The sequence below is a fragment of the Aythya marila genome (assembly GCF_965140915.1).
Source record: "Aythya marila genome assembly, chromosome: Z".
NCBI lineage: Eukaryota > Metazoa > Chordata > Aves > Anseriformes > Anatidae > Aythya > Aythya marila.
This window is the reverse complement of record NC_139080.1, coordinates 36,042,100-36,067,460: the sequence shown is the minus strand read 5'-3', so window position 1 is coordinate 36,067,460 and position 25,361 is coordinate 36,042,100. Positions and strand designations below refer to the sequence as shown.

Genomic DNA, 25,361 nt, shown 5'->3' with positions numbered 1-25,361 from the left:
TGGAAAAATACCAAAACACGAGTCCATCATTTCTGCTTGTAGCAGAATCACTCTTAAGTGAGGCCACTAGTACAGAGTACCTCATGATGTATAGGGAATTTGATACAATTCATTGCAATTGACTGATGTTCTGCATCACCCCAGGAAGTGTCCACAACAGGGATATCTTTTTGATAGAAATGTCATTGAAACCTGTTTGAAGAATTAGTAATCTTTGGTTCCTTCGTAGCTGGCAAACCAAGAGAAGAGCAGATGCCAATCAAAACCAAACACCAGTGATAAAATGCACTGAGCACATTTTTCAGAGTGAGTTCTGGTAAAATTCAGATAGGGAAGCCAAAGTATTCCTTGCCATCTGATTTCAAGAAAATTATCAGCTTGAAGGCATTGGCCATTTATTTCCTCTGGATCACTCCATGAAGAAGTATTTTGTATTTACGAATTTAAAATAAAGCAACAATTCAGAACTATTATTACTCTCTTTTACTGTCGTAGGAATTCTTGCTTTCTTAAGAAGTATTCTGTATCGTCTTCCTAAATTGCTTATAGTGAAATATACAACTATTCTATCTCTTAGAATCAGAACTCAAATTAAAAAATGCTGCTTTGGCAGATTTGGGAATCCCTGTAATGTGTTCTGTACTCTGCATTTACGAAGACACATTGCTTATCTCTGCAGGTAGCTTGTGTCCCACAGAGTGAACTTCTTTACCATAATGGCAAGTTCCTATTTTAAAAAAGAACACCTGAGATAAGTTGTTTGCAACATGCTGTGACTGACCTCTTTCCTGTTTTGTATGGCCATTGCCATCTGCCAGGCCTTGCTCTACGCTTTACACAAAGAAGCAGCAGAGGTCTGCCTGCCCTGGGTGAACTGCCTGGTAGGGAGCCCAGAAATGGCTAGAAGGTTGCAGAGAGTGGGGGCGAGGGAACAGAAGGCCATGGGCAGGCAGAAGGAGCGTGTCCTCTGCCTACAGAAAAGCTGGCAATCTACACAGGGCCAGGAGGAGAGCAGGGAGGCAGCTGATGAGTTTTCTGTTCTCTTCTCAGCTCTCAATGCGCTCATCTTCTGGGCTGCCAACCCATGCCACCCACAAGCATATGTGGGACCCAGCCGTGGCTGTTGCTCTGTCCTACTTCCAGCTCTAAACCTAGAATCAGTTTTCTGAATTTTCTTTAACAATTTCCAGTTTGGATGGCACTGCTTAAACCTGTGGCACATTCAAAGGGAAACTGGGGGAAGTGAGAAATCAGAAGTGAGAAATCACTTCTGTAATATCTCCACTGCGTGAAGTGCAAAGGATATACCCTTCTCCATTATTTTCCATCCAATATTTATTCCCCATCTCCCTACAAAAATGTGCAAATAAATAGCTTCTGGTTCTCTTGGCTGGTATCAGATACACATCCTACAAATCACCTAGCAGTAACTAATGTTAAAACACTTGATGGTAACTTTAAAAGCTGAAGTTAGAAAAAACCTGCCACCACTGACCTTTTCAGTTAACATACTCGTACTGCTACACATAGCGTGGGCTCTTCTTTCCATGAAAACACTTGGTGCTACCACTGCCAGCCTCACTGAGCAGTCCATTGGGGGAAATTATTCCCCATTTTCCTGAAGCATTTTGTCATTGGAGGCTGCCTAACTCTGAACCTGTGAGTGAATAACCAAGTACTTATGTTAGCCCCCTTCCTCAGACAACTCTTGCTCCTCTCAACTGATGCTCAAGGAGCTGAGAATCACAGGCACCCTTTGCCACTGAAATGACCATACTTGTAGACAGACTCTCTCTGCTTACAGGGATCTTCCACAGTAATTTAACTGAAGGTAATTTGTAGCTGGCATCAGCCTTAATCTCTGAATGAAATATTGGCAGTATAAAGAGTGCCATACATTATGTATTCCTCAGTCACAAGATAAAATAGGATAAGAATCCAAAAATTTAATCCTGACAAATAAAAGTCCAGTCTTTCAAAATTACTCAAATGGGGACAAAAGCTTTGAAAATCCTGTCCTAGAAAGGAAAAAAGAATGGTAATAGTGAATGTACATATCTGCATTTAGACTTACCCTTTCCATTTCTTTGAAGTCATCATCTAGCTTGGTTCCTTCTGCACCTCCTACTTTTTCACTCACTTTCTGCAGTTTAAAAAAAAAAAAAAAAAAGAAAAAAAAAAACATTCAGCAATAACATCAATTTTGGCCACCATGTTTCTCTGGGGAAGCGTTGTTGTTTTTTTTTTTCTGCAAGTTGGTACAACATTCAAACAAACAAACAAAAAAACTCTATTGCATAAGTCTCACAGACCCAGTCCTCTGCTGCTAACAGAAGACATCCATATCATCACATCTTTGCACTATCACACCCTTATTCTTCTGTGGGATGGAGGTCCATATCTTGAACTTATCTAGCAACTAATCAATGACAAAACTGTATTCAGCAGACAAATATCCGTGGTCATGTGTGCTGGTGAAAAAGGAAGTGACGACAGAATCACAGGAATCACAGTATGAAAAACTTTCTCATCAGAGATGAAAAATGCCCAGTACATATCAATTCAACACCAAGGATAATAATCACATATAAGCACATAGCAAGAAGCTCCCAAGCCATGACTCCAGCCACACAGAAGGCAACAGGCCTCCATGCCCTTGAACTCTCAGAAACATATTGACTAAAGCCACAACTAGACCTTCTGCATTAAAAATCAAGTTTATAAATGAAAGTTTATAAAAAAATATAAATACTGTAAATATGTTAAAATACATAAATATACATACATATTCACACCATACAATAGCTTGAGGATCACATGAATTTAACCCTGAAGAAGGATCGAGGGGACTTCAGGGCAGTATTCCAGTACTCAAAGTGGACTTCAGGAAATCTGGACAACAACTCAGTCTTCACAAGAAGCCACAAGGAGAAGACAAAGCGCAATGGGTATGGGTTGCTCTTGTAAAGGTTTCATGTTCAAATAAAATATTTTTTTTACAATGAGAACACTCAATCACTGGAAATACCTCCCCAGGGACTTGGCAGAATGAATCCCCATTACTGGAGGTTTTCAAGATGCAACTGGACAGGGCTCCCTTTTCCCACAGAAGATCTGACTTGATAATTTTTCAAGTTCCCTTCCAACCTGGGCTGTTCTCTGATTCCATCATTCTATATAGAATACCTAGCTGACAGAACAATTAGGAATTAAAAAACAAACAAACAAAAAAGTGAATGCTGGTGTCATGTTTTTAGCAAATATTCTTTTTTTATATAAAAGTCTCATTTGGAAAGCAAACTGGAAAATTGCATGATGCTACCAACAGCACCCTGGCTTGTATCAGAAACAGTGGAGCGAACAGTACTAGGGAAGCAACTGTCACTCTGTACTTGGTGAGGCCGCACTGTGTTCAGTTTTGGGTCCCTCGTTTAGTGTTCTAGTAGACGAAACGCTCAACATGAGCCAGCAGTGTGCACTTGCAGCCCAGAAGACCAACTGCATCCTGGGTTGCATCAGGAGAGGGGTGGTCAGCAGGTGGAGGGAGGTGATTGTCCCCCTCTGCTCTCCCCACCTGGGGTGCTGCGTCCAGGTCGGGGGCCCCCAGCACAACAAAAATGTAGGTCTGTCAGAGTGGGTCCAGAGGAGGGCCATGAAGGTTATCAGAGGGCTGGAGCATCTCTCCTGTGAGGAAAGGCTGAGAGAGCTGGGGATGTTCGGCCTAAAGAGAAGGCTCTGGGGTGACCTCATTGCAGCTTTTCAATACTTAAAAGGGGTCTTATATAAAAAATGGAGAGCAAATTTTTTTCTCAGTCAGATAATGACAGGTTTTAAACCAGAAGAGGGAAGATTTAGATTAGAGGTTATGAGGAAATTCTTCAGTCAGAGGGTGGAGAGGCACTGACACAGGTTGCCCAGAGAGTTTGTAGATGTAGTCTTCGTTAGACTGTTTTAACTATGTGTAAGTACTGATTTCAGTAAAGTGACTCCTGCAATAAACAAGCAGAAATTAAAGAAAAATTGCACTTTTTTCCCCCTCTTAGTTTCAACCCATGTTAACTCATCCATTATCTTTCTTTCACAATATAGAGAAGGACAACCCACAGCCTGCCAAATACCTGCTACTAATAAAATCCAGGCATCCAATTTCATATTCACCACAGTTCACTCCTACAAAGCTGCAAGCACAGCACAGCCAAGCACTTATTAATGCAGACTATTAGGTTTGGAATAGAAAACAGCTATCAGTTCTGTTTGTTTTCTGACAGCTCTTTGGAAGTAAGTATCAAAAATTATGCATTAATGATTAATGATACATCAACACTACACAAAGCTTAAAAAAAAAAAAAAAAAAAAGAAAGAAAAAGAAAGAAAAAGAGACTTATCCATTTCTTCCCATACAAAATAGATGTCCAGATCACACAGACACTTTCCTGTCATTAATTTGAATGTAGAAGATGAGTTTGTATGCTCTGTATTACTGAATTTATACTTTAAAGAGATCAGTGAGGCACCACAAAAAGTCACAGATTTCAAACTCTGTGCTGTTAGGAATAGTTATACTGTGGACAGTAGGTTGATTCAATGTCCTAAAAGATAATATTCATATGCAGATTCTGTGAAAAAATGAAACAAAGAAAGAATAAATGCCACAAGTTTTCTTCATCAATCCATGAATGAATCTTCTGCAAATTGACCTCCTACTACAGCTAAGATGGCAAAATCTGCATAGGAGTTGTCTAACAACAAAGATTTCAGGTCCCTGAAAACAATTGCAAAGATGTTAGCAGTTAAATATTAAAAGCAAATTTTGAATAAATGAGGTTCATCTCTTAAGGATACAAAGTAAACAAAGGTAATTATTCCAGCCTCTTCTAGTTGCAGTTCTTCTTGTACTTCTAACACCTTAGGATCTCTTCACAGCTGATGAGGTTTTGCAGACATGTCTTATCATCCCCAAAGATTCCCTGAAGATCTCATCTCACATTTACAAACCTTAGCAATTGCTCTTTCCCTTCGTATTCATCATTACTCTAGCTGGGGAATACATGACACAACCGTGCAGCCCTGTAGTCAGCTGAAGTGACCACTGTCGGGTCAAGTGAAAAAGGCAGTTCACTCTTCTATTCTCAGCATGCTTTACATTTTTGGTCACTTTGTCAATATTAGTTTCACAATCAGCATTAAGAGTCACTCATTTAAAGTGACAAACAAAAGAACCATGTTCTACACATCAAAATTTATTTGTACGGTTCTGGGTCAAGCGCTGTTACAGACAACAGGGATGGGAGACAAAACATTGAGCCTTTCGTCTTTCTGGAGTGGTGTGACTCTTCTCTCATGGCGAGTTACATCATAAACCTTCAGAAAGTACCTTCACCTCCATTATCCAGACAAAAATCTAATTTGCAGAAGTGCTGACAGTCCACAGGAAAAGAACAACCGAACCACCATCATATCTGAAGACTTAAATGCTACTTATTCTTGAAAGGCTACAGGCACTCAGCAGCCAGAGATAAGCAATCAAATTAAGGATTCAAATTTAAAGGAAAAAAAAAAAGTTTCTTTTTTTTCCCCTTAGGGCAGAAGGGGGCAATCTACTCAGAGGAGAATATTAAGACCCCATTTCAAGGCCATCATCAAAGGTGGTCCTGTGGGAACTGTGGGCCTGAGAAAGGAAACTGAAACATTTCCAACTTAAACCACATCTATGTCATCACTGTATTGATTAAATTTAGAGATATTCATTGGCCTGTTTATATCCATCCTTCTAATCAATTGTTAAAGCATTGTTAAGGCATTTAATTGTGGCTGGTCCTTCCACTGTTCTCTAAGATCATCAGATTTGATTATCATAGGTCAGAAATCTAGAGCAGCTTACATCAGCTGAGGATCTGCTTGTGCCAAAGATTCAGAAGCAGTCAGAAAAATCCCCAGCTACAAACAGCAAGAAAACTAAATTCTCTTTTGCTCTGTCATTTAAGTCAAGATTTAAACACTTTGTTTCTTATTTTACAATGGAATGAAGATTAGGCCCTTGAAGTTGTCTTTACCACATTTCCTCCTAAACCAGTCATCCTATGGAAGAAACAAGACCTAATCTGATATCAGGGCAATAGTGTTTAGTTATTTTCTGATCATGCTGTCTCCTTCTAATTTTGATTACTTATTCCATCTTGTCTCCAAAAGGCCTTTGCAATAAGACTATCATAAAAATATAAATTTATTTTCATGAAAAAAGGCAGGTTCAACAAACAAGCATTATCTAAGTGTGGGGAAAATATGAAGATTTTTTTTTTTAATGCATTGAAGATATACAGAACTTTCCTACATCTAAAAATGTCATGTTTTAAAGTCAGGATCTTCAGATTTTACATACCTGAAAAGAAGTGCTGTGTGCACAGTCCGATTGTTTAAAGATCCCATCTCCACTCAGATAGAATATTAAGTTTACATCCGATGGTAAGAATGGTTTTGATACATACAGCAAAGGTGGCATGACAATATTAAGCCTTTTTTTTTTTTCCCCAATAGATAATTTTTTAAGGCAGTTTTGTGGTAGATGCTGACAGGACTTGGAATATGAGCCATTGTGACAGCAGTGTGGTTTGGTAGATTTGGTAGATGGAGTTCTTGTGAAACAGGAAAACAGGTCTTGGCTATGGAACCACTGATTTTGTTTTCATACAGCTATGCAAATCACCTGCTTTGTATTGCTGTGTCACATGCAGTATGTTGTACAGGGCAAAAAAAAAGTCTCTATGAATATGCTGAGAATTCCCATTATCTTTTCTAGAATACACGGATGATTACTTGTACAACATCCCATAAAGCCATTTTTTAACTAGTAATGATACAAATCTGACAGTCATCTTTCACTACTCACAAGATGTTAACTTATATCAAGTGTGCATTAGGTTGCTATTCCATGAGAATTATGTTCTTCAATAGCATGACGCTGCATCCTATTAGAGTGCTTTCTGAGCAATTCAAACAGATGCTACAAGAAAATCTTGCATGGCAGTATATGTCACTATCCAAACTTGACAATGTAGCAAAATCACCATCGAACCACAAGAGTAGTCACCTGAGTCTGCAGCTCTACTAGTTTTGTGAAATACAGTAATGAAAGGAGGTTAGAAATGCACAACAGAAAACAACAATACCCTCTGTAGTTCATGCTTATTAAATACAAGTCACACTGTTGATGTCTCACTCCTTAGTACATGTTCTACAGGTTCCTCCATGCCATTTTTGCCTCTTTTACTTTTACCTGTCCCTACAAGGTTTCATGTTCTGGGAGCACAGTGACAGAAGTATATTCAAGTTTGTTAAGGATTTTCAAAAAGGCTCTAATATGTTGTGACGCTTTGTTAGCATTGCAAACAGATGAAAGACATAGCTGGCTTGCAAAAGAAAGTAGTGAAAAATACACATTTTAATGGGAAGAAGTCTGTGTACACACGGTGAAGGTTTGCCAACACTGCAGGCTTCTCAGAAGGAGAAAACACTTGAAAAAAGAACATTTATAAAAAGCACAGTCTCTAATGAAGATTTTTTTATTTATTTATTCTATCGCTTCCCATTCTGTCACTTCACACTTGCAGGCTATTTTTTCTGCCTGTTTGATTCCTGTACATTTTGCCACTTCAGGTATCAGAATTCATTACCACAGAAAATATGACACCTGAAATTCCAATTTATGATCATGGCCCTGGTCCAATGAGGCATACATCATGTGGCAAATCATACTCTCAGCACTAGCAGTAAGCAAGAGAGGAGATTCTTTGGTAATTTCAGATAAACTATAAAATAGACTAAAAGAAAGAAACCACCTCAGAAGCATAAGTAAATTAGCTGTATTTGATACTTCTACTTATCCAAATAACATTAGAATAGAAAATAAAAAACACACCTTTTCGAGGCTACTTATCTCATAAAATATGGAGAAAGCACATCTTCAGAAATCTTAAGAGGCTGTAGAAAATATCACTGTTGGTTCAAAGAACCTTATTCTGTAATGAAAAGGAAATTTACATTTGATTTTAACTGAGGTAGAGTGATCTCACTCAAGTTTTTCAGAAACAGCCATCTAGATATGGGAATTCCCAATTTACAAGCCAAATGATCCAACACCATTAGCTATGGAAAGCTTCAGAAAATTCAACAGGTCTGACATAGCTCACCAGAAGCATCTGATTTACCTCACAAACTATTCCACTCACTTACCTTACAAAGTATTCCACTCATTTATTGGAAAAACTGAGCAAAAAACATGTTTTCATTAAACAGAGAAGATTTCACAGGACAAGAAAGCTTATCGCCCTTTCCCTTGCACTTAATATTCTATTTACTTTATTCTATTTTGCTTTTAATTTCTAAACACACTGTATAAAGTAGGGACTGTCAATAGGATATGGCAAGAGAATGCAGGACAAGCCACTTCAGTGGCAAAACACAAATAGGATCCCTATTTTACATACATGGAAGATTCACAAGGACGGTAATGCTCATTTACTTTCCATTATTAAATTTCTCCTCCTCTCTTGTGACAGCTAGAAGAGCAGTGCACAATGCCAGCTGGGGTTCGTCAGCACAGGATCCTCCCCTTACAAAACTGAGAAGCACAGTGACTGTGCTGCTACAACAGAAACCGTAAGGAGTCATGAAAACAGTGTGAAAGGCAAAAGGGAAAAAACAGACCTCCAGGAATCTCCAGGGAACTTCACTGTTTCCTTTCTGTTTGCACTGATACTTTGATTATGCCATTGAAGCTTTGCTTTCTCCCTGGCAAAATGAAGAAATACACTTGCCTACCACATGGGAAAATTGTGAGCATTAATTTGCACCTGCTACTGCTTGTAAGCATGAGCACATCTAATAGAAACGTTAGTGATACAGTTAAGGTAAGCATCTGTAGCCAAGTCTGAGATTATCTTTTCTGTCCCCTTCTGTCACTCGGCAGATATACTTAATCAGGAAATAATACACTGTTTCCCCTGACAGCACTCCAATCACCTTCTCCCTGCTAGTCTTTTTTCACTGATCTGTTCCACCTTGTGAGTACATCAACCACAACTGGGTACTTCTGTCCTTTCTTAAAAGTGCCCTTGACTCTGATGATGTTGGATGCAGAATGACAACAAAAAGTGCGCTATTCAAAGATCGGTAAGTGAACTGAATTCAGGAAACTCAAGAAGAAAAGCAAAGGCTGAGACTGGCCTACAAAAGGCTTGCCTTCATCTCTCTCAAAGCATCTTCTTGAAGATGTCTTCTTTATACATGTGCGATAGCTTGGCCATGATAGTTCCTGCAGTTGCTAGTAGCAGTGCCTACAGCCTTACTTGTCTTCGAGGCAGGTCAGAAGTCCAGGAAAATTAATACTGATGTGGCATACAGAATGTGACAATTAGAAACAATGTGGCATACAGAAGACACAGGACTTGGCAATCCTAAAGACAACCCACTGACAAAGTTTGTCAAGTCAAAAGCAAAAATCTTCATTGGACAGGTTCTCCAGTGTCTCCACTGATAATATGGAGCAAAGGCAAAATGGTTCCGTGGAACATTTCAAGAAATCTCAAGAAATCCAGTGTAGCAAATATCCATAGTGAACCTGTCCCATGCTCTTACTTTCATCATTTAGAATAAATCCCGAATTTGCCCTTTTTTCATTTTCAGCAGAAGCTGAAGGGAAAAGGGGTTGTCTGGACCAGTGATAACTTTGCCATTCTGGTCCAGCATTTTGCTCCCTGCCTGCCAGCAAGGACCACACCACAGAACTCCTGCTTCACCAGCACTGCAGAGGGAGACCACACTCAGCACAAGTGCACAACATAAAAGTACGCCTGCCTCTGCGCAAGCGTCTGCACTGACAGCAGTGACTGCAGAGCCACTGCTGCAATGCCACTGCATTACACTGGAGACTGTCCACTGGTGAGAGAAATAGGGAAGCGTGAGAGCAGGGACAGAAGGAAGTGCTGCTGTACTAGTAGCTGTACGTACAGTAGGCTGTACCCGCACAGAAAGTCCCTGCACAGGAGCACCCATCCCAACGGGCGACTGTAGGCAGTACCACAGGGAAGACACAAAATCCAATGAGTATTACACAATCTACTGACAGAGGTGTGCTGATAACTGAGACACTGCAGTGCATCCACAGTGAACAAGGGAATCTATTTCATATGTTTATGTTTATTACCAAAATTGCATGTTTGCCAAACGCAGACTTGTTCTTGTTCTTTGCAGAGTTCTGTTCTCTGCAAAGTTTGTGTTCAGCCAGAATGCCAGCACCTTGCTGTTTAGAGTGGGCTCAGGAGTTGGCAGAGAGAAGCTGGCAAAAGCTACCAGGGATCTGAGGACAATCAGAACACTGTGTGCTTTTTCAACACTACCTCTCTGTTCCCAGCAGGCCACCAATACTAGCAGCAGAGAAAAAATTGTTATAAAAAAGGTGCCTGTATCAGCTAGAAGATGTGCCAATCTCTATTTTTTTTTGTTGTTGGTTTTTGCAGTAAGGAGGAGGACAGAGAATCTACTCCCATATGGTATTTCCACTTCTGATGACAACAGTACCATGATCCAGTCCCTGTAGTAAACCAGCAGGCAATAAATAACACATTCACAAGCTTTTCACACCTGTGCAAAGGACTATGGATTCAGACTGACAATCCTTAAGAGCTCCCCACATAGCAGCACTGGGAGCTCTGCCCTACACTGTACTGCCACAATGAAAGCTAACATTTGTGCTTTATTTCCCAGAGTGTAAAAAAAAGTCTGGTGGCAGCCTCAGTGCTTTTTTCAAAGTAAGTGGCTCACTCAGCTAGATGGTGATAAGGCAACTCTGTGGGAAAGGCAAAAACAATACGAGAATACTACCAGTAGTTTTGGGGGGTTCTCATGTCCGTTGCCTGGAGTGGTGAGCAGTACCATCTGAAATGCTATCAGTTGTCAGTTGCTCTATTACCATAAATAAATATTTTATTTTCTTTTTATTTTAGATGGAGAGCGCGAACCACAGAATTATATATTCATTCCATCTTCCGTATCTTTTTTTCATGTCTCCAAAGCAATTAGTATGAATTTTCAAGAGGGAACATGCTTCTTACAAAATTCCTTTGTAGGTAGAACCTAGAATTGCAGCTTTAAATTTTGTTGCTACCCTTTCTCATAGGAGTTGTAGATATTAAAACTGTATACACAGGTGTATAACAGCACACAGAGTGCAAAAAAGGCAAACAGAACACAGACTACGTATCCAGCCAGTTAGCATCCTATCTGGAGCTCAGGTACAGCATGTTTATGTATCATGATCCATCTTATCTCATCTGCATAAATTACCTCAAGCATGCCCCAACCACACAGCTTCTGATTTCAACAGTAGCAATGATCTCCTTCCCACTGCTTCAGCTGTCACATGCTAACCTCACCACGTAGCAAACCTGCTCTGGGCACAGGCAACTGGTGACTTAAACCATCCCATGGTTTTTGTCACCAGGCTGCCTGAGCTCATCTGGTCCATTTCAGCATGAAGCTGTGTGAGGAAGTTTCCTGTAGCTGTGGTTTAATCTGCCAGCTGAGAAGCAGAGTTCACCTTCACCCCTCATGACAAATAATGTTTGCATCAAACTTCAGCTTTGAAAAGTTGAGTGTTTCACATGCAGGCATAACACATGGAGAGCGCAAGGACACATTCTGTCCACCACTCAAGTCTGCACAGCATGTGGAGCCCAAATGCCCAACCAGCACCACACAAGCAATGATGCAACCACGTGCTGTTCATCAGTAAAGTACAGTCTGCTACATGTGACTCTGTCAGGAAAATCAACCACCCATTTTACACGGTATTAAAGCTTTGGAGTGACATAATTTCTCTCTTGGTACAGGAAAGTTAATTAAGTTTTAGCAGAAATGAACAGGGCATACTCAGGCCTAACAAAGCAAAATAACAGCAGTAGAAATTTATCGCAATTAAATACCATTTAAGGCATATTTTATAACTCTTCAGAATGTATGCCAGTCTGCAGTCCTTTTGCTGGGTGAAAGTCAGAATAGTCCTTAACATCTGGAAATGTGGGAATGCTAGGAACATTCAGAAGCTACTGCAGACTGAAAGAACAAAACATGGCTTAAATATGATTCATCATTTTAACAGCTGCATCGTGAAGTCAATCTTTCTACATTTGAAAGTTCATTTGCTAGACTCTGTCAGTGAATTAACTATTATCTGACAAAGACTTGAAGTTAGGGGTAGTTTGCACGGGAAAGCATGTCTATAAGCTGTTGCTGATAGGGAAGCACATTTATTTATAGTGTTTCTCTTGGTATAAAAGGCTGCAGACTCTGCACAGCACATCAGAGTGCCAGTCCAAACTGTTCGTATATCTCCATAACCTATTTGCAGCAATGAGAGTTTATTCACTACGTGCAAAGAAACCAAAACTCCAAAGCCTTCCACCACCTTCAGTTAATAACAGCATATGTAGACTCTGCTGACAATTGTGTTAAGTTTCTCACATGAACACTACATAAACTAAGCTGAATGCCCTTTCCTGAAATTCACATCCCCCCTGCACATGCTCTCACACTCACTGCACACAAGCAGCGTGGCCCAAAGCACCGCCTTGCTGCGGGGGGCAGAGGGGCACAGCACCAGGCCCTGGACATTCCTGGGGGAACGCCCTTGACCAAAAAGGCAGACTGCCTTTTTGCACTCCTGGAATGTACACCAACAAGCCCTGAGAAGAAAGAGGGGACTGGGTGGGCTGGGACTGGGTGAAACATGTCAAGAGGTAAGTACAAACAAAGGGTGGAGACGCTGTGTGGCATCACTGAGCCTGCTGCTGTGCTGCACTAGGCAGCAGATGCAGGGAGCAGATGCAGCTTCTCTTCTGCAGCTGCAGCAGAGCTTGGTGAGGGGATTCTGTCAGTCAGACACAGAGGGAAGGCCAGCCCTTTCTTGCTAACAGTAATATTTAGCCACAGCCCTCAGGAATTATTATTTAAATTTGAAGATGATCATATTCTTTCCTTCTGTCATCACTGTATGTATCAGTTAACAGGGGCACAGGAGATCATGGTAGGTAAGGAACCAAAACCTGTACAATAAACAAGAGCTCCAAGACTTCAATTCTGACCTAAACACTATTGCGATTCACAAAAAACACCTCTGAGTCCAGGCAGTTAAACAAGACATACCTGCACTAAGCTACAGCAGAGCCACATATGCTGTTCTGTGATACTTATTTGGGAATTCTAAGAGATACCAAAGAAAAGGGGAAAATGACCAAAAAATCCCCCCAGAGGCAGATGATCTCACTAACTGGTTCATTACCACCACCAAGACTGATCATAAGACAACACAAATCAATACAACAAACCGTGCTTTACATGGATAAACAATTTATGTCTATGGTTCTAGCTGGTGTTACAGATAAAGATGCTCGAAGAAGTCTGCCTTGCAACGAAAACCTTTCATTAGGTTTTTACCTAATTTACAACGCAGTTTCTTTCTAGCAAGAGGGATATAAAGATTTTTTAGATATAATAATGAGACGGGCAGTTTTTGCTAATGTTATCCTGGAATTCATTTGAATAAAGGATGCAGATGAAAATAAAATAAAAAGGAATGCTGGGCTTGGTAAAAGGACCTATGGCCAACTCAAAAACTGGAAATATTTACACCTTTATCTATTTCAAGATATTCGCACAAAGTACTTTCAGTCAGTTTTTCAGTCTTTTACAGCATCTGAAGCTGACAACAGTGTGTACGAATTATATACACACCTTAAGTTTCATAGAAAAGAAAGGGAGAAATGATTCTCTGAAAGAGCAAATTCAGTTGATACTTTTTGCCTAGTTATATTCCCTGCAATTTTAATTTCGAATGAAATATACATATATATTCCATCAACAAGTTCAGCTTTATAAAGCTATTAGATTTATTGACTTTTCCTAAAAATGTTATGGAATATTCATGAAGATTGCACTGGCTGTGCAGCTTCATTTACAACTCCTGAATTTTAAAACAAGTTAGGAAGATACAAAAGTGGAACTGTTCACATTTCCTGCTCAATACACAAGTGTGATGATTTATAACATACTCTTCTGAACTACTTTCTGTGTCAATTAATCCACTCTTACTTCTCCACTTGCCCTCAGCATCTGGAATTCCTCTGTAAGTTCACTATCCACAATGAAAATTATGTGCCCACTGCACTGGCCCATACAGGAAAAAAAGGCAAGTTAGATGCACATGAACTTGCAGGTAGACTACTTTCAAAGGCAGCCTACTTTCAGAGAATAATTAAGACTAAAAAATAGTGAAGTCTCCATAAAACATAAAGGGAAGACCACGGGTGCTGTAATTCCAAATTCCATCCTTCCTAAATTCCACCATAGGCATGTCCCATCACAAAGGAGGGCAATTACCTTTTAAACTGCACTATGAAATAAAACCATAGCTATATGAAGGGAGTAATATTTACAGTTTAGAGTGCAAAAATGCATGCATGGGAATATACTTAGTACTATAAAAGTCCACCTGATCCTCTCAGCAGGTTCATGCAGGTGAAGAGTCATGCTAAGCATGTCCTTTTAGAAAAATGGCTGCATACATTTAACAGGTATGGTTACAGAGCCATGGTTTAAACCATTCTCATCACACTTAGGGACCACGTCTGTCTCTGACAGGTGAAGGAAGCCAGCCCCAGTGGCCCACTGCCACCGAAGCTGCCTGCCTACACATCCACAGCCATCTCACTGATGCCTGTTTTCTCTGGACTGGATCTATTCTGCAGTACATGGCTGACATCAGCCACACTACACAGTCCTTGCCACATGTACAGAGGCTTTCCAGCTGCTGTAGAACAACTGGGGGCTAGCATCTTCCCCCTGCAGAATACCCAAATCATCTTCTTTATTCTGTTTTCCTGAAAATATTTATATCATGTTGTCTCGTGCTGAGCTCTGTGGTTTTGTTTTGTTTTATTTTTGCCAGGTTCTATTCAAGAGGCAACACATTTCAACAAAAGGTATTAACGTACTTTGCAGAATGAGTTGTTAGGCAAATAAAAAAAATAAAGCTGTATTTGTAGGATTTCTCTTCTATTTGAAATAACCTAATGCAAAACATTTTTAAGGATAATTGCCTTACATTGCAGGGGAAAATAACACTTTCTCTTCCCTCCTTGTTGAATTTTCCATACTGGCTAGTCTTAAAATTTGTCTTGAATTTTAAGATTTAAATATCTCGCAGTCTGCATGGAATTTTAAAGCATATATGATCCTTTATGTCAATCTGCTAATTAGATTAATAGAAGAACATTTATATTCAATACTAAATCTACTGTAAATTATTCTGTGGTGGTGTAAAATCAAACACATGGCAACAAATACAGAGCAGGTGAGATTTTCAAATGTCTAAATTTGAACCTCACAAACACAATTAAAAGTAAAGCATTATCCTCTTTATGTAATTATTTAATCAGCCTTATTAGCTGATGTACCCACATATTCAAAGTTAGTGTCCATCGCGCAATTACTACAGTAACTTGTTCATTATATGCATATTGCTTTATCTTTTGGGGGTAGGGATGATAAGTTGGGCTCTGTGTTCTTTCACAGCCTTCAGATCAGTAGTGGGTTGTCAAAGAAGAAACGCGGAGACAGACAGAATGCCTTATTCTGCATTAACATGCTTAGCACTTAAAATAATTCCTGAGAAATCTGAATCTTTTACACTGTCATTTCTTGCTTTAAAACACTGTGTTTAAATTAGTTTCCAAAGGCAACATACAAGCAGAAATCATGGACAAAAATGGTTGGTTTGAAATACATAAATATACTACGCTAGGCCTCAGACATCTTAATACAACTTCAAATATGGAGAAGATCCTAGATTAGCCAGGACAAAAAGGTCAGCGACAGGCAGAAATTCCTGGCATTCATCACAGTACCACTTGCACTTTATGGAGTCACTGAAAACACAGATTTTTCACTGTCACCTACTTATGATGGTGCCTGATATTTATCTATCTTAAAAATATATTTTAAACTAATTTATTCTCACTGAAAGGAAGCAAACAAGGAAGGCCTGTATTGCAACTGATACTGCATCCCCACAGACAGCTTCAGACACCATTTGCACTTATATGTGTATCTTTTTAATGGCATATAACTTTCTTCCACTGAGGTATCTCATTGACTGAGCATAGCCTATGCCTAGTCATTTAATCTACCTGTGGTCAGATGTCAGCACACATGCACTTTTCCCTACACAAAGTCAGTACAAGGGTCATTTAATTAACTGTGATCCCAGTTTCCACAACATCTTGGAGCCAGAATGTTTGCAAATCATAAATTTTCTTAATGGGCAGGCAGCAAACCTTGTTTCTTAGCAAATGATAGCTTCCAGAGATGACCTTTTCTACCTACAGAGAGGAGGTAGAAAAATTCCCACTGACCTTATTGCTATAGGATCAAGCAAAGCAGAAGAGATGCAAAATGCTGCAGTCTGCTTACCTGTAATCTCATTTTTAAGTTAGCCTTACCAAGGTCAAGATTTTCCTCATATGCCTCTGATCATCCAAATACTTCTATGATTTCTTGAGTCTCTTATATTAACAAGAAATGTCTGGAGTAGATAACATTGTACTAGTCAGATTTCAGAAATACTGCCACAAAGCGGAACACCAATGTTAGACATTTTTAAAGAGAAACTTTTACAAAAACTTTGACCTTTGAATGGTTTCGCACTTCATTAGTATTTAACTGCTGTTGTTCGAAACAATATAAAACAATCAATATTTAACAACTGTAATGTGACAGTCTACAGTTAAATCCATTATTCTCTTGGTTTTAAGCACCATTTTAATTGATTTATAAGAATACGTAAAAGCTTTGTGTACTCTGGGGAGTCTTTTGCAAAAGAACCTCCTCCATGGCAAGGAGTACCCTGGCTCCAGCAGGACTTCACATGCTGCTGGCAATCTGAACACTGCTACTTCTACACCTGCATAGGTTTTCCCTATGCAAAGCCAGGTTACCTACCTACACCTAGACACCCAATACAGTCAGCAAAGGTGGAACTCAATCAGGTTAGCACTTCACTGCTAGATGCGATATGGTACGGACAACTGAGACTTGAAGATGGCTGCTGGAATTTAAAAAGCATGAATACACTGTAGTGTAGCAGCATGCTGAATTACACCTCCTGGTGCATGCATGGAAGGTGGGCAAGAAGGAATGAGTGAACATACGGCTAAATTTTAACTATGAACTTCCTAAGTATAAATAGAGTATTTTGGTCCTGTAAATTAAATACAAATGTGGAAGGTCAGAAATTGTGTACACAAATGGCAGCATCAGCAAGCACCATAACAGCATGCCACCCCTGTTTCCTAGGTGATTCACCCTTAATACTTAGCTACAGGATATAGACACTGCAGCATCCAAAAAAAAAAAAGAAAATCTGCTCTTTCTCCTTAAAAATAAAGAACTATCTGCATCTTAAGCTTCTTTATTGCCAATAATTATTTAGTGTTAAATTTGTAGTATACCTGTTCATCATGAAGTCACATACAGGCATTGCAAGACATACGAATATAGGTGAGGTATTAAATTATATAGGATTTTGGAAGTCTCTAGGCAAAAGCAAATATGCAAGTATTTCTCTCTTTCACCATTAGGTAATGGCGATGCAAAACTGAGGATTTTAGTGGTGGAAAAGTATCTAAAACTGAAGTTAGGGCATATGGAGACAGAGAAATCACACTGGTTTTGCAATATCTCATTTCTCATACTTTATTTATGCAGAATATTTCACTCACTTTGAAGTTGCGTAGTCTGGTGGACAGTAAATAAGTCATGTTGTGAATATGCATGAAACTGTGAATAACATTTTCTGTGTCCTAGTTCCTATGCTTCTGCGTGAAATGATACCCAGAATAAACCCAGAATAAACCATTTCTATATCTTCTCCTTAAAGTGTGCCTCAGCTGTGACGGCATCCACAAATCAGTTGTGTTCTACCATCTAGTTACGATCCTATTAACTCATACGCTAGCCACCCTATGCCTACGTAAGCATCAACAGATGGTAGAAGAGAACTATAAAAAGGTAATATTCTTTAAACATAAATTTAGCAGCACTTTTAAAAAGCCAAAAGAACTCCACACACTAATAAGAGTGAGAAAATGAGCTTGGTACATGCAATCACAGAATCCCAGAACAGCTGAGGTTAGAAGTCAATTCTGAAGGCCATCTGGTCCAACAACCCTGCTCAAGCAGAGACACCTCGAGCTTTTTGCCCAAGACTATGTCCAGACAGCAACTCTGACAAATTAGGCAGATCAAAAAAAACAAAACAAAACAAAAAAAAAACACAGGCACATATACTGGCGATACTGTCTTAAGACTTCTTATTCTTCAAGCCTCACGTTCATTGCCTCATTGATGATATGTGGGCCATGATCACTTGAATCCATTCTGTGTTAGGGCTTTCTAAAGAGACATATAGATCTAGCAGTGGTGGGGAAACAGCCTGGAAAAGGCTGCCTTCCAGCACCACAGGAATGTTTAGTAAGGCAACTGGTATTGCCAGTACCAGCATGCTTCTGAAAGTGGAGAGCACGTAGGCATGACATGGTTTTGCCTGGAATAATTTTTTTTCATAGAGGATCATATGATGCTGTGGTTTAGATTTTTGATGAAAATAGAGGTGCTAACACACAGATGCTGCAGAGCAGTGCTCACGCAGAGCCAAGGCCTTTCCAGCTCCTCATGCTGCCCTGCCAGCAAGCAGCCTGCGGGTGCTCCAGGAGGACCTGGGGGAGTACACAGCCAGGACAGCTGGCCCAAGCTGGCCACAGGGATGTCCCACACCATGTGGCGTCATGCTCAGCAATAACAGCTGGGGTAAAGGAGGAGGAAGGGGGAGATGTTCAGAGTGATGGCGTTTGTCCTCCCAAGAAGCTGTTCACGTACTGAGCCCTGTTTTCATGGAAGTGGCTGAACACCTGCCTGCTGTGAGAAGTAGCAAATTGGTTTGGTTTTGCTTGTGTACGGCTTTTGCTTTGCCTGGTGAACTGTCCTTATCTCAGCCCATCAGTTCTCGCACTTTCACCTCTCTGATTCTCTCCCCCATCCCACCCGGGGAAAGTGAGCAAGCAGCTGTGTGGGGCTGAGCTGCCCACTGGGGCTTAACCACAACAAAGCCAACAACAACAGCAGGTCTTTTTAAAGACACCAGAAATGCACAGGCCAATACTACCTTCTTTCTAAGGAAAGAAAGTTTAGCTTCAGCTGTACACCATCTCCTGCTCTTCACCAAGAACATAAGGCAGCGTCTAGTGGTGGATCTGTGAGAAAAATGATTATAAACACGACCTCCTGACCATTTCCAGTCACCAGGTACCACACAAGAATGTGTCTGTGCATCAGTTCTGCCATCAGCCACCCCGACTTAGTATTTGTATGGTTCCAGCATCAGTACAACCAGCGTCCTTTGCTAAGATAACCCAGCAGTGCACAACTCTCACAGCTGCTGACCTATTTTAGTCAGCAAAAAGTGGGGGAACAAGAAGTCGTTGCTGCTGTGCAGTTTCCATCTCAGCTTCAAGCTCATCTTACCAGAGCACAGCCAGTCTGAGGGATAATGGTACTTTAAATTACTGAGGAAATTGAAGAAAGAATTACTGTGCTTAATGCAAAACAGCATGTAATTTGCTCTTGTAAGAGACACTGTCCTTATCTTTTGGAGTAGCTGATAAGTTTCTACTTCTTTTTTTGCCATATAACATTGCTTTGTGAAGTTGGTATTTTTCCAGTTCACTCTTCCCTTAACATATGAAGTTGCTAATGTCAAAGAGAGAAAAATGAACATTTAGAATTGAAAATTAGTATTTCCTTCTGTTGTGTGATTATCAGTGGAAAAAAAAAAAAAGAAAGAAAAAAAAAAAGGAAAAAAAAATAACATTTTAGAAGATAATATGCCATGAATATTTTATCAAACATTTTACAATCATCTTTAAATTAGAAACTGGAAAAATAAATCAAATCAAAAGAATTAAAGGTTCCAATTTTGCTGTTCTGACACAAGAAAAAAATCCTATTTAAAACCAGAGAAATCTTACCTCTAAAATACTGCAGGAACAGATGCACTACTCATAAAAGCCAACAGAGCTAGTCATGTCTCAAAATGAACTTGGCAATGTTTCTATGTCACTGATTTTTGTGTAAGAGTAATATCACCTTCTTCCTCTACTTTTATCCTTCTTGTGAATTTGAGCTGTAAGGCTGCCTGGGTAAAGTCAAGACTATTTGTATGCAGAGTATACATCATCAATCTGGTTCAATCTATCAAGACCAGAGGTTTGACACTCCTTAGGCACTACTGCTGAGGAGATCTGTCTTCATTTTGACATGCAAAATTAAGTGAAAATTATCCTTGGGCATTTTGATAGTGGAAAAGTCTAAAACCTTTCACATTCCTCATTTACATGAGCCTTATAGCCTCTTGCAAACTGCACAAAAAAAAAAAAGCACTAAAACTGAAGTTATTACAGCACTGGGCATCACTGGGCAGTCAAGGAGATAACTGATCCAAGCTCTGTTTAAACACTTTGGATGACACTATATGATTATCTCTTCCTTGAGAACTCTGCTATGTAATAGATTGTGATGATTCAGATATCCTTTGTAAAGATGGTTGGGAACACAAAAGATCAGCATGTTAAACAATTGAGAAAGTATTTTTATAGTTTAGCGCATGCAAATAGTAAACACAAATGGTAACTCTGCCTGTATGCTATAGAGTAACTTCAGAGATGCAGAGTATTTCACATTAGCTGTTGGACAGCTAATGTCAATTGGCCAAAAAAACTTTTGGCAGGACTTCAGTAGTCTCAGGTTGACTTGAGAAATGTTTTCTCCATGCCTAGATAGCTATTCTGTTCAAAATCAGAACAAGTGACTCTGTAACTTCTCTCTGGGTACCTTTCCCACCAAAAAGATTAAAACATCGGTTTCTGACATCGCACAGCCTTACCTTTCTCGGACAAAAGTTATGCTGGCCCTATTAACATGCAACGGAAGTGGAGAAGGAACTCACAACATAGATCATACAATTCACAGGAGAAATCTGAGTGAACAGTATACACTTAGGTAGGCCACTCTCAGCTTTTACATAAAAAATTCCTCTGCTATCTCAGAACTTTCTCCAGCACCATGCACGTTAGCAGATTTTCTGTAATCTCAAACAGATGTACAGGCTAAGAAATCATCCTTCTCCTAATCTGATGAGTTTGTTTCATCAGACTTGTTTCATACAAATTCCAGGTATGTTGTGCTTTTAGCAAATGTTGTGGAAAATATCTTGCTCTAGAGGTCAATGACAAGTTAGTTTGCTAACCCCATTTCTGTCAGGATATTATTAAGAACATTGTCATCAGCTAGTATGTGTTCATTACAAGGTAAGGTAAGAAGCGAAGAAGATAGCACAATAAATGCAGAATGCGTGAATCTTTCCGTATGTTCAAATCACAAAAACAACAGCCTTGGTTTGCCCTGCTATGGCATCACTGAAACTTCTTTTAGGTGATTCCTGCTTTAGAAAGTGCCAGAAAGAGCTACAGAAACTACATGCACAAGAGAAAAACATTTTTTGCACAGCAAAAACACAAAGGAAAATTATTTGTGACTTGTAAACCTAATTATATAGCATTTCTTAATTTAATAAACCATTAAAATCAATTTATCTATAGCTCTTGAAAAGGGATATGATCAATCCTGCTTACTCAGGCAAAGGTACTCATTACTGAGCTAACTGCTACTAAGAAGCAGTAAATCCTCCCTTCTTTTGTATGTAAGCACAAGTTATAATCTATATATTTCTATTGCACAGTAACGAGTTGTTTGAATCATTTCATGGTAGCCTGCTGCACGTAATAAAAGGTTTTACTGCATCAGATTTCCCAAAGGATAATGCAAGTACCAATTATTCACAGCAGAATGATCATTTTCCTTTAGATTTGTCAAGTCTTTCCTACATAGAAAATGGTCAGAGTTTTCAGACAGGCTTTGCTACTTCGATGAGACTTTAGACAAATGCAGCAGTGCGGCACGCAGGGTTGCTGGATTTTAGCCCAGGTGGTATGTGTAAAACCTTTCAGGAACCAAGCCGGCAAGTGAAACCTCTACTGGTGACTGGACATCCTGCTCTCGTGCTTAACCTTCAGTTCTACATGCCTCATTACCTCAGGGAAATACTTTGATCAACAGAGGCAACAAAAACTGCTGATATTAAGGAAGCTGGCAAAGCTGCAAAATTTGTGATTAGCATTATAAAAATTCCACCACAGTGACAGAGATCCCTCTGAGCAGTCCCTCTGAGCAGTAGTTGTCTAAACCCAGATCTTCAAAAGTTTGAATTTTGTTCCTCAAAAGACCTATGACTTGTGCTGATGTCATTTTGGGAGCTAAGATTTGGGTTCTCCAAGTCAAACAGGTTTTGCTATAGCAAGTGTAACTGTGCTTATATTCTGCTGAAATCTGTGCTTCCAATTTTGTGCCATAATGGTCATCATACGTCCTTTTTCTATACCTCTAATGGTGTTTATGGACTACAGCCCTGTTCTTAGGACTACTGAAAATTCTGTAATCTAAGACTAGTTTCCACTAATCAGAGGAAGCAAATGTATTTATAATACAGGTATGGTAAGTCTTGGTTTTGTACACCCTACCAGACTGGATGATCCATGAAGAGATAAAGGGTAACTTTTTCCTTGTGTTGGTCATTACTAAACTAACTTTTAATTGCTTTCTGCTACAAAGAAATTGGTTAGTCTCACTGACTTGAATATAAGGTATTTCCTGAGAGGTAAGCAGCTGTTGCATGAAAGTAATGCCAAAAAATCTAATTTCTTGTCTTCAGCCTCATTAAACTGACTTCCACACTAGGCCAATTTCAGTAGCAACGCTAGTGGCATAGGTTTCCTAAATTAGCTCAGCTCAAATTAAATATTTAGAGAAGAAAAGCTTTTAAGGCAGCAGGGCATCATTAGGCCACAACTGGCATGCAGAGGTACTGAAGTGTCATCTCAAAATGCATGCAGAAAAAGCAATCTGCTGGCTGCAAGGGGGATAATCACCAGGCACCATAGGTTAATATAAAGATTCAGGAACACAGTGCAACATCTTGTATTGATTTATAAATTATGAATATATATCTTTTAAAAAAATCAAAGGGATACCAGAATTCTAAATTAAGCAAATTTAAAGGAAGAGAAGACAAAAGCTTTTTTAAATAATACTTTTTTAAAGCTGCACTCTCCAACAGTGATGTCTGCTGAAAATACTGGGAGATAAGACAGGTCCCTCAAATCACTGAAGAATGAACTTGTGTTTTTCTCAAAAGAGCAGTAACTATTTGAAGAAATGGTTAACTCATATGAACTACGGTCACTAAGTCATGTAAATTCACGTATTCAGGCAAAGCAGTCGATGTATGCTTTACTGTGAAACTCTCTGTGCCACTGATTTCACATACAGAAAATGCTTCGGTGTTAGACCTAAATTAGAATTCCACAGAGAGGAAACAATGTTCATCATTTAGAGGTTTGTACCTTTAACAACCATTGCTGCACAGACATTGGCATAGATTGTTCATTGCAACATTTTAGAAGTAAAATTTCTCTTCATTCAAAATTTTACTTTTCATTACAATTACATCCTTAACATTTTCTCAGAAAAGAAATATACTACCAAAAAATCAGTAGAAAGGTTTGAAACCACAGCCCACATTAAAACCTAATTGTTTTTTTGTTCGTTTGTTTTCTGGTTTTGTTTGTTCTACTTTGTTTTGCAAGCACTCCCAATTGCAGCTTAAAAGCAGAAAATTTCAAAGTGTGCTATCAGCCATTTACCACCCTGATGTGGATTTCTGCCCACTGTTTGGACTTTGAGGGGGCATTCTCTGAGGTGTCATACCTCAGCCTTAGACAGTCTAGCTCTCACTTCCCACACAACTTTCATTTATTACTAGCTTATCCAATTTATTATCAGTTCTGCCACCGCTGTTTTAGTTTTATTTAGGAAGATATCAGATGAGCCACAAGTCACAAGAGAGATATTACACAATGCCATGAACAAAAATAACAAGATGCAAGGAGAAAGAAAACAAGGAAAAACGGCTCAACCTCTTTGTGGATAACTTTTGAAGCATCTTGGTACAGCCTCAGCCCTGATACAAAATGGATCCTGACATGGTTTTTGTACACTAACTTCCCCACTGTTGAAAGTAATTGCTGTCCAACCTCTTCATATTCCAACTAGCAGGCACAGAATACTTTTAAAAAGTGTCCGAGTAAAATGGAAGATGCAAGATATAAGGTAGTATAAGAGCATTTGACATGCAGTCCTGTTCATGCCTAAAAAAAATCAGCCATAGGCAGATCCCTGTTCTGGCCAGACTGTACCACCAACCTAGAGTAAAATAATAATCCATCATCCAGTGACTGCTGAACTCCATTATTCCTTGAGTTTCTCCCGCAGCTTGGTTATTATCCAAGTGCTCTTCTCAGCCATTGCACATCTTTCCATGTCCCTTCTTCAAATCCCAACATCTTCACTTCTCTGTACTTCAGATGCTTCTCCCCCAGCCCTTTCACAGGTTTCCATCCCTTAAGTATCTATATAAAAAGAACTATCTGATAGCAATCAGAAATCTACTGAAATGTTTTACCAGCTACACCTTTCATAAATGATCTGTGTGTGGCAGAAGTAACATTAAAGAAAAATTACAAACACTGAAGCTCAACAGGAAACAAATTCAGGTTCCTGGACATAAAAGATGTTACCTACTAGTCTGATGAAATGTGAGGAAAAGGATGCCCTGAAAGCCTCAGATCATTTGGCTGCACAGCTTGATCATATTTAAACATGATTTGCGTCACAAGTTGCATCACAGTTGCAAACACATAAGAGATAGTGCTTTTTACCAAATCAGAGCACAAAAGTGAGAGAGCTTTCAGAGAAAAGGAAGAATAAACTAATATCCAAACACATGTAATACATATTATGTCTGAAACTCTTATATGTCCAAGAGGCAATAAAAACATATTGTAATCAGCAACCTTAACTAACAATATAACTCTATTTAACTAACTATAGTTGTTTTGCCTTAAACTTATAATGTGCACATAGAGGAAATTCAGGCAAGCTACTGTAGCATGACAATGAAAAATCTGAATACTTATTTCTAGTCTCAGGCAGTCACCTGTGCTGCATTGCTTTTCACGTATCATTCCACCTGCCTGTACCCATTTGTCCTCAAAAGGGAAATAATACTACTCTCCTTTGCAAAG

General features: G+C 39.3%; 1 protein-coding gene across 1 annotated transcript in view; it reads right to left on the bottom strand.

The window, feature by feature from the left end:
* SH3GL2 (SH3 domain containing GRB2 like 2, endophilin A1) overlaps positions 1-25,361 on the bottom strand; it is a 90,094-nt gene that overhangs the window by 16,227 nt on the left and 48,506 nt on the right. Inside the window, exon 2 of the mRNA XM_082783248.1 lies at positions 2,075-2,143. Coding sequence (XP_082639374.1) covers positions 2,075-2,143 — 69 coding nt within the window. The remainder of the gene's footprint in view (positions 1-2,074; positions 2,144-25,361) is intronic.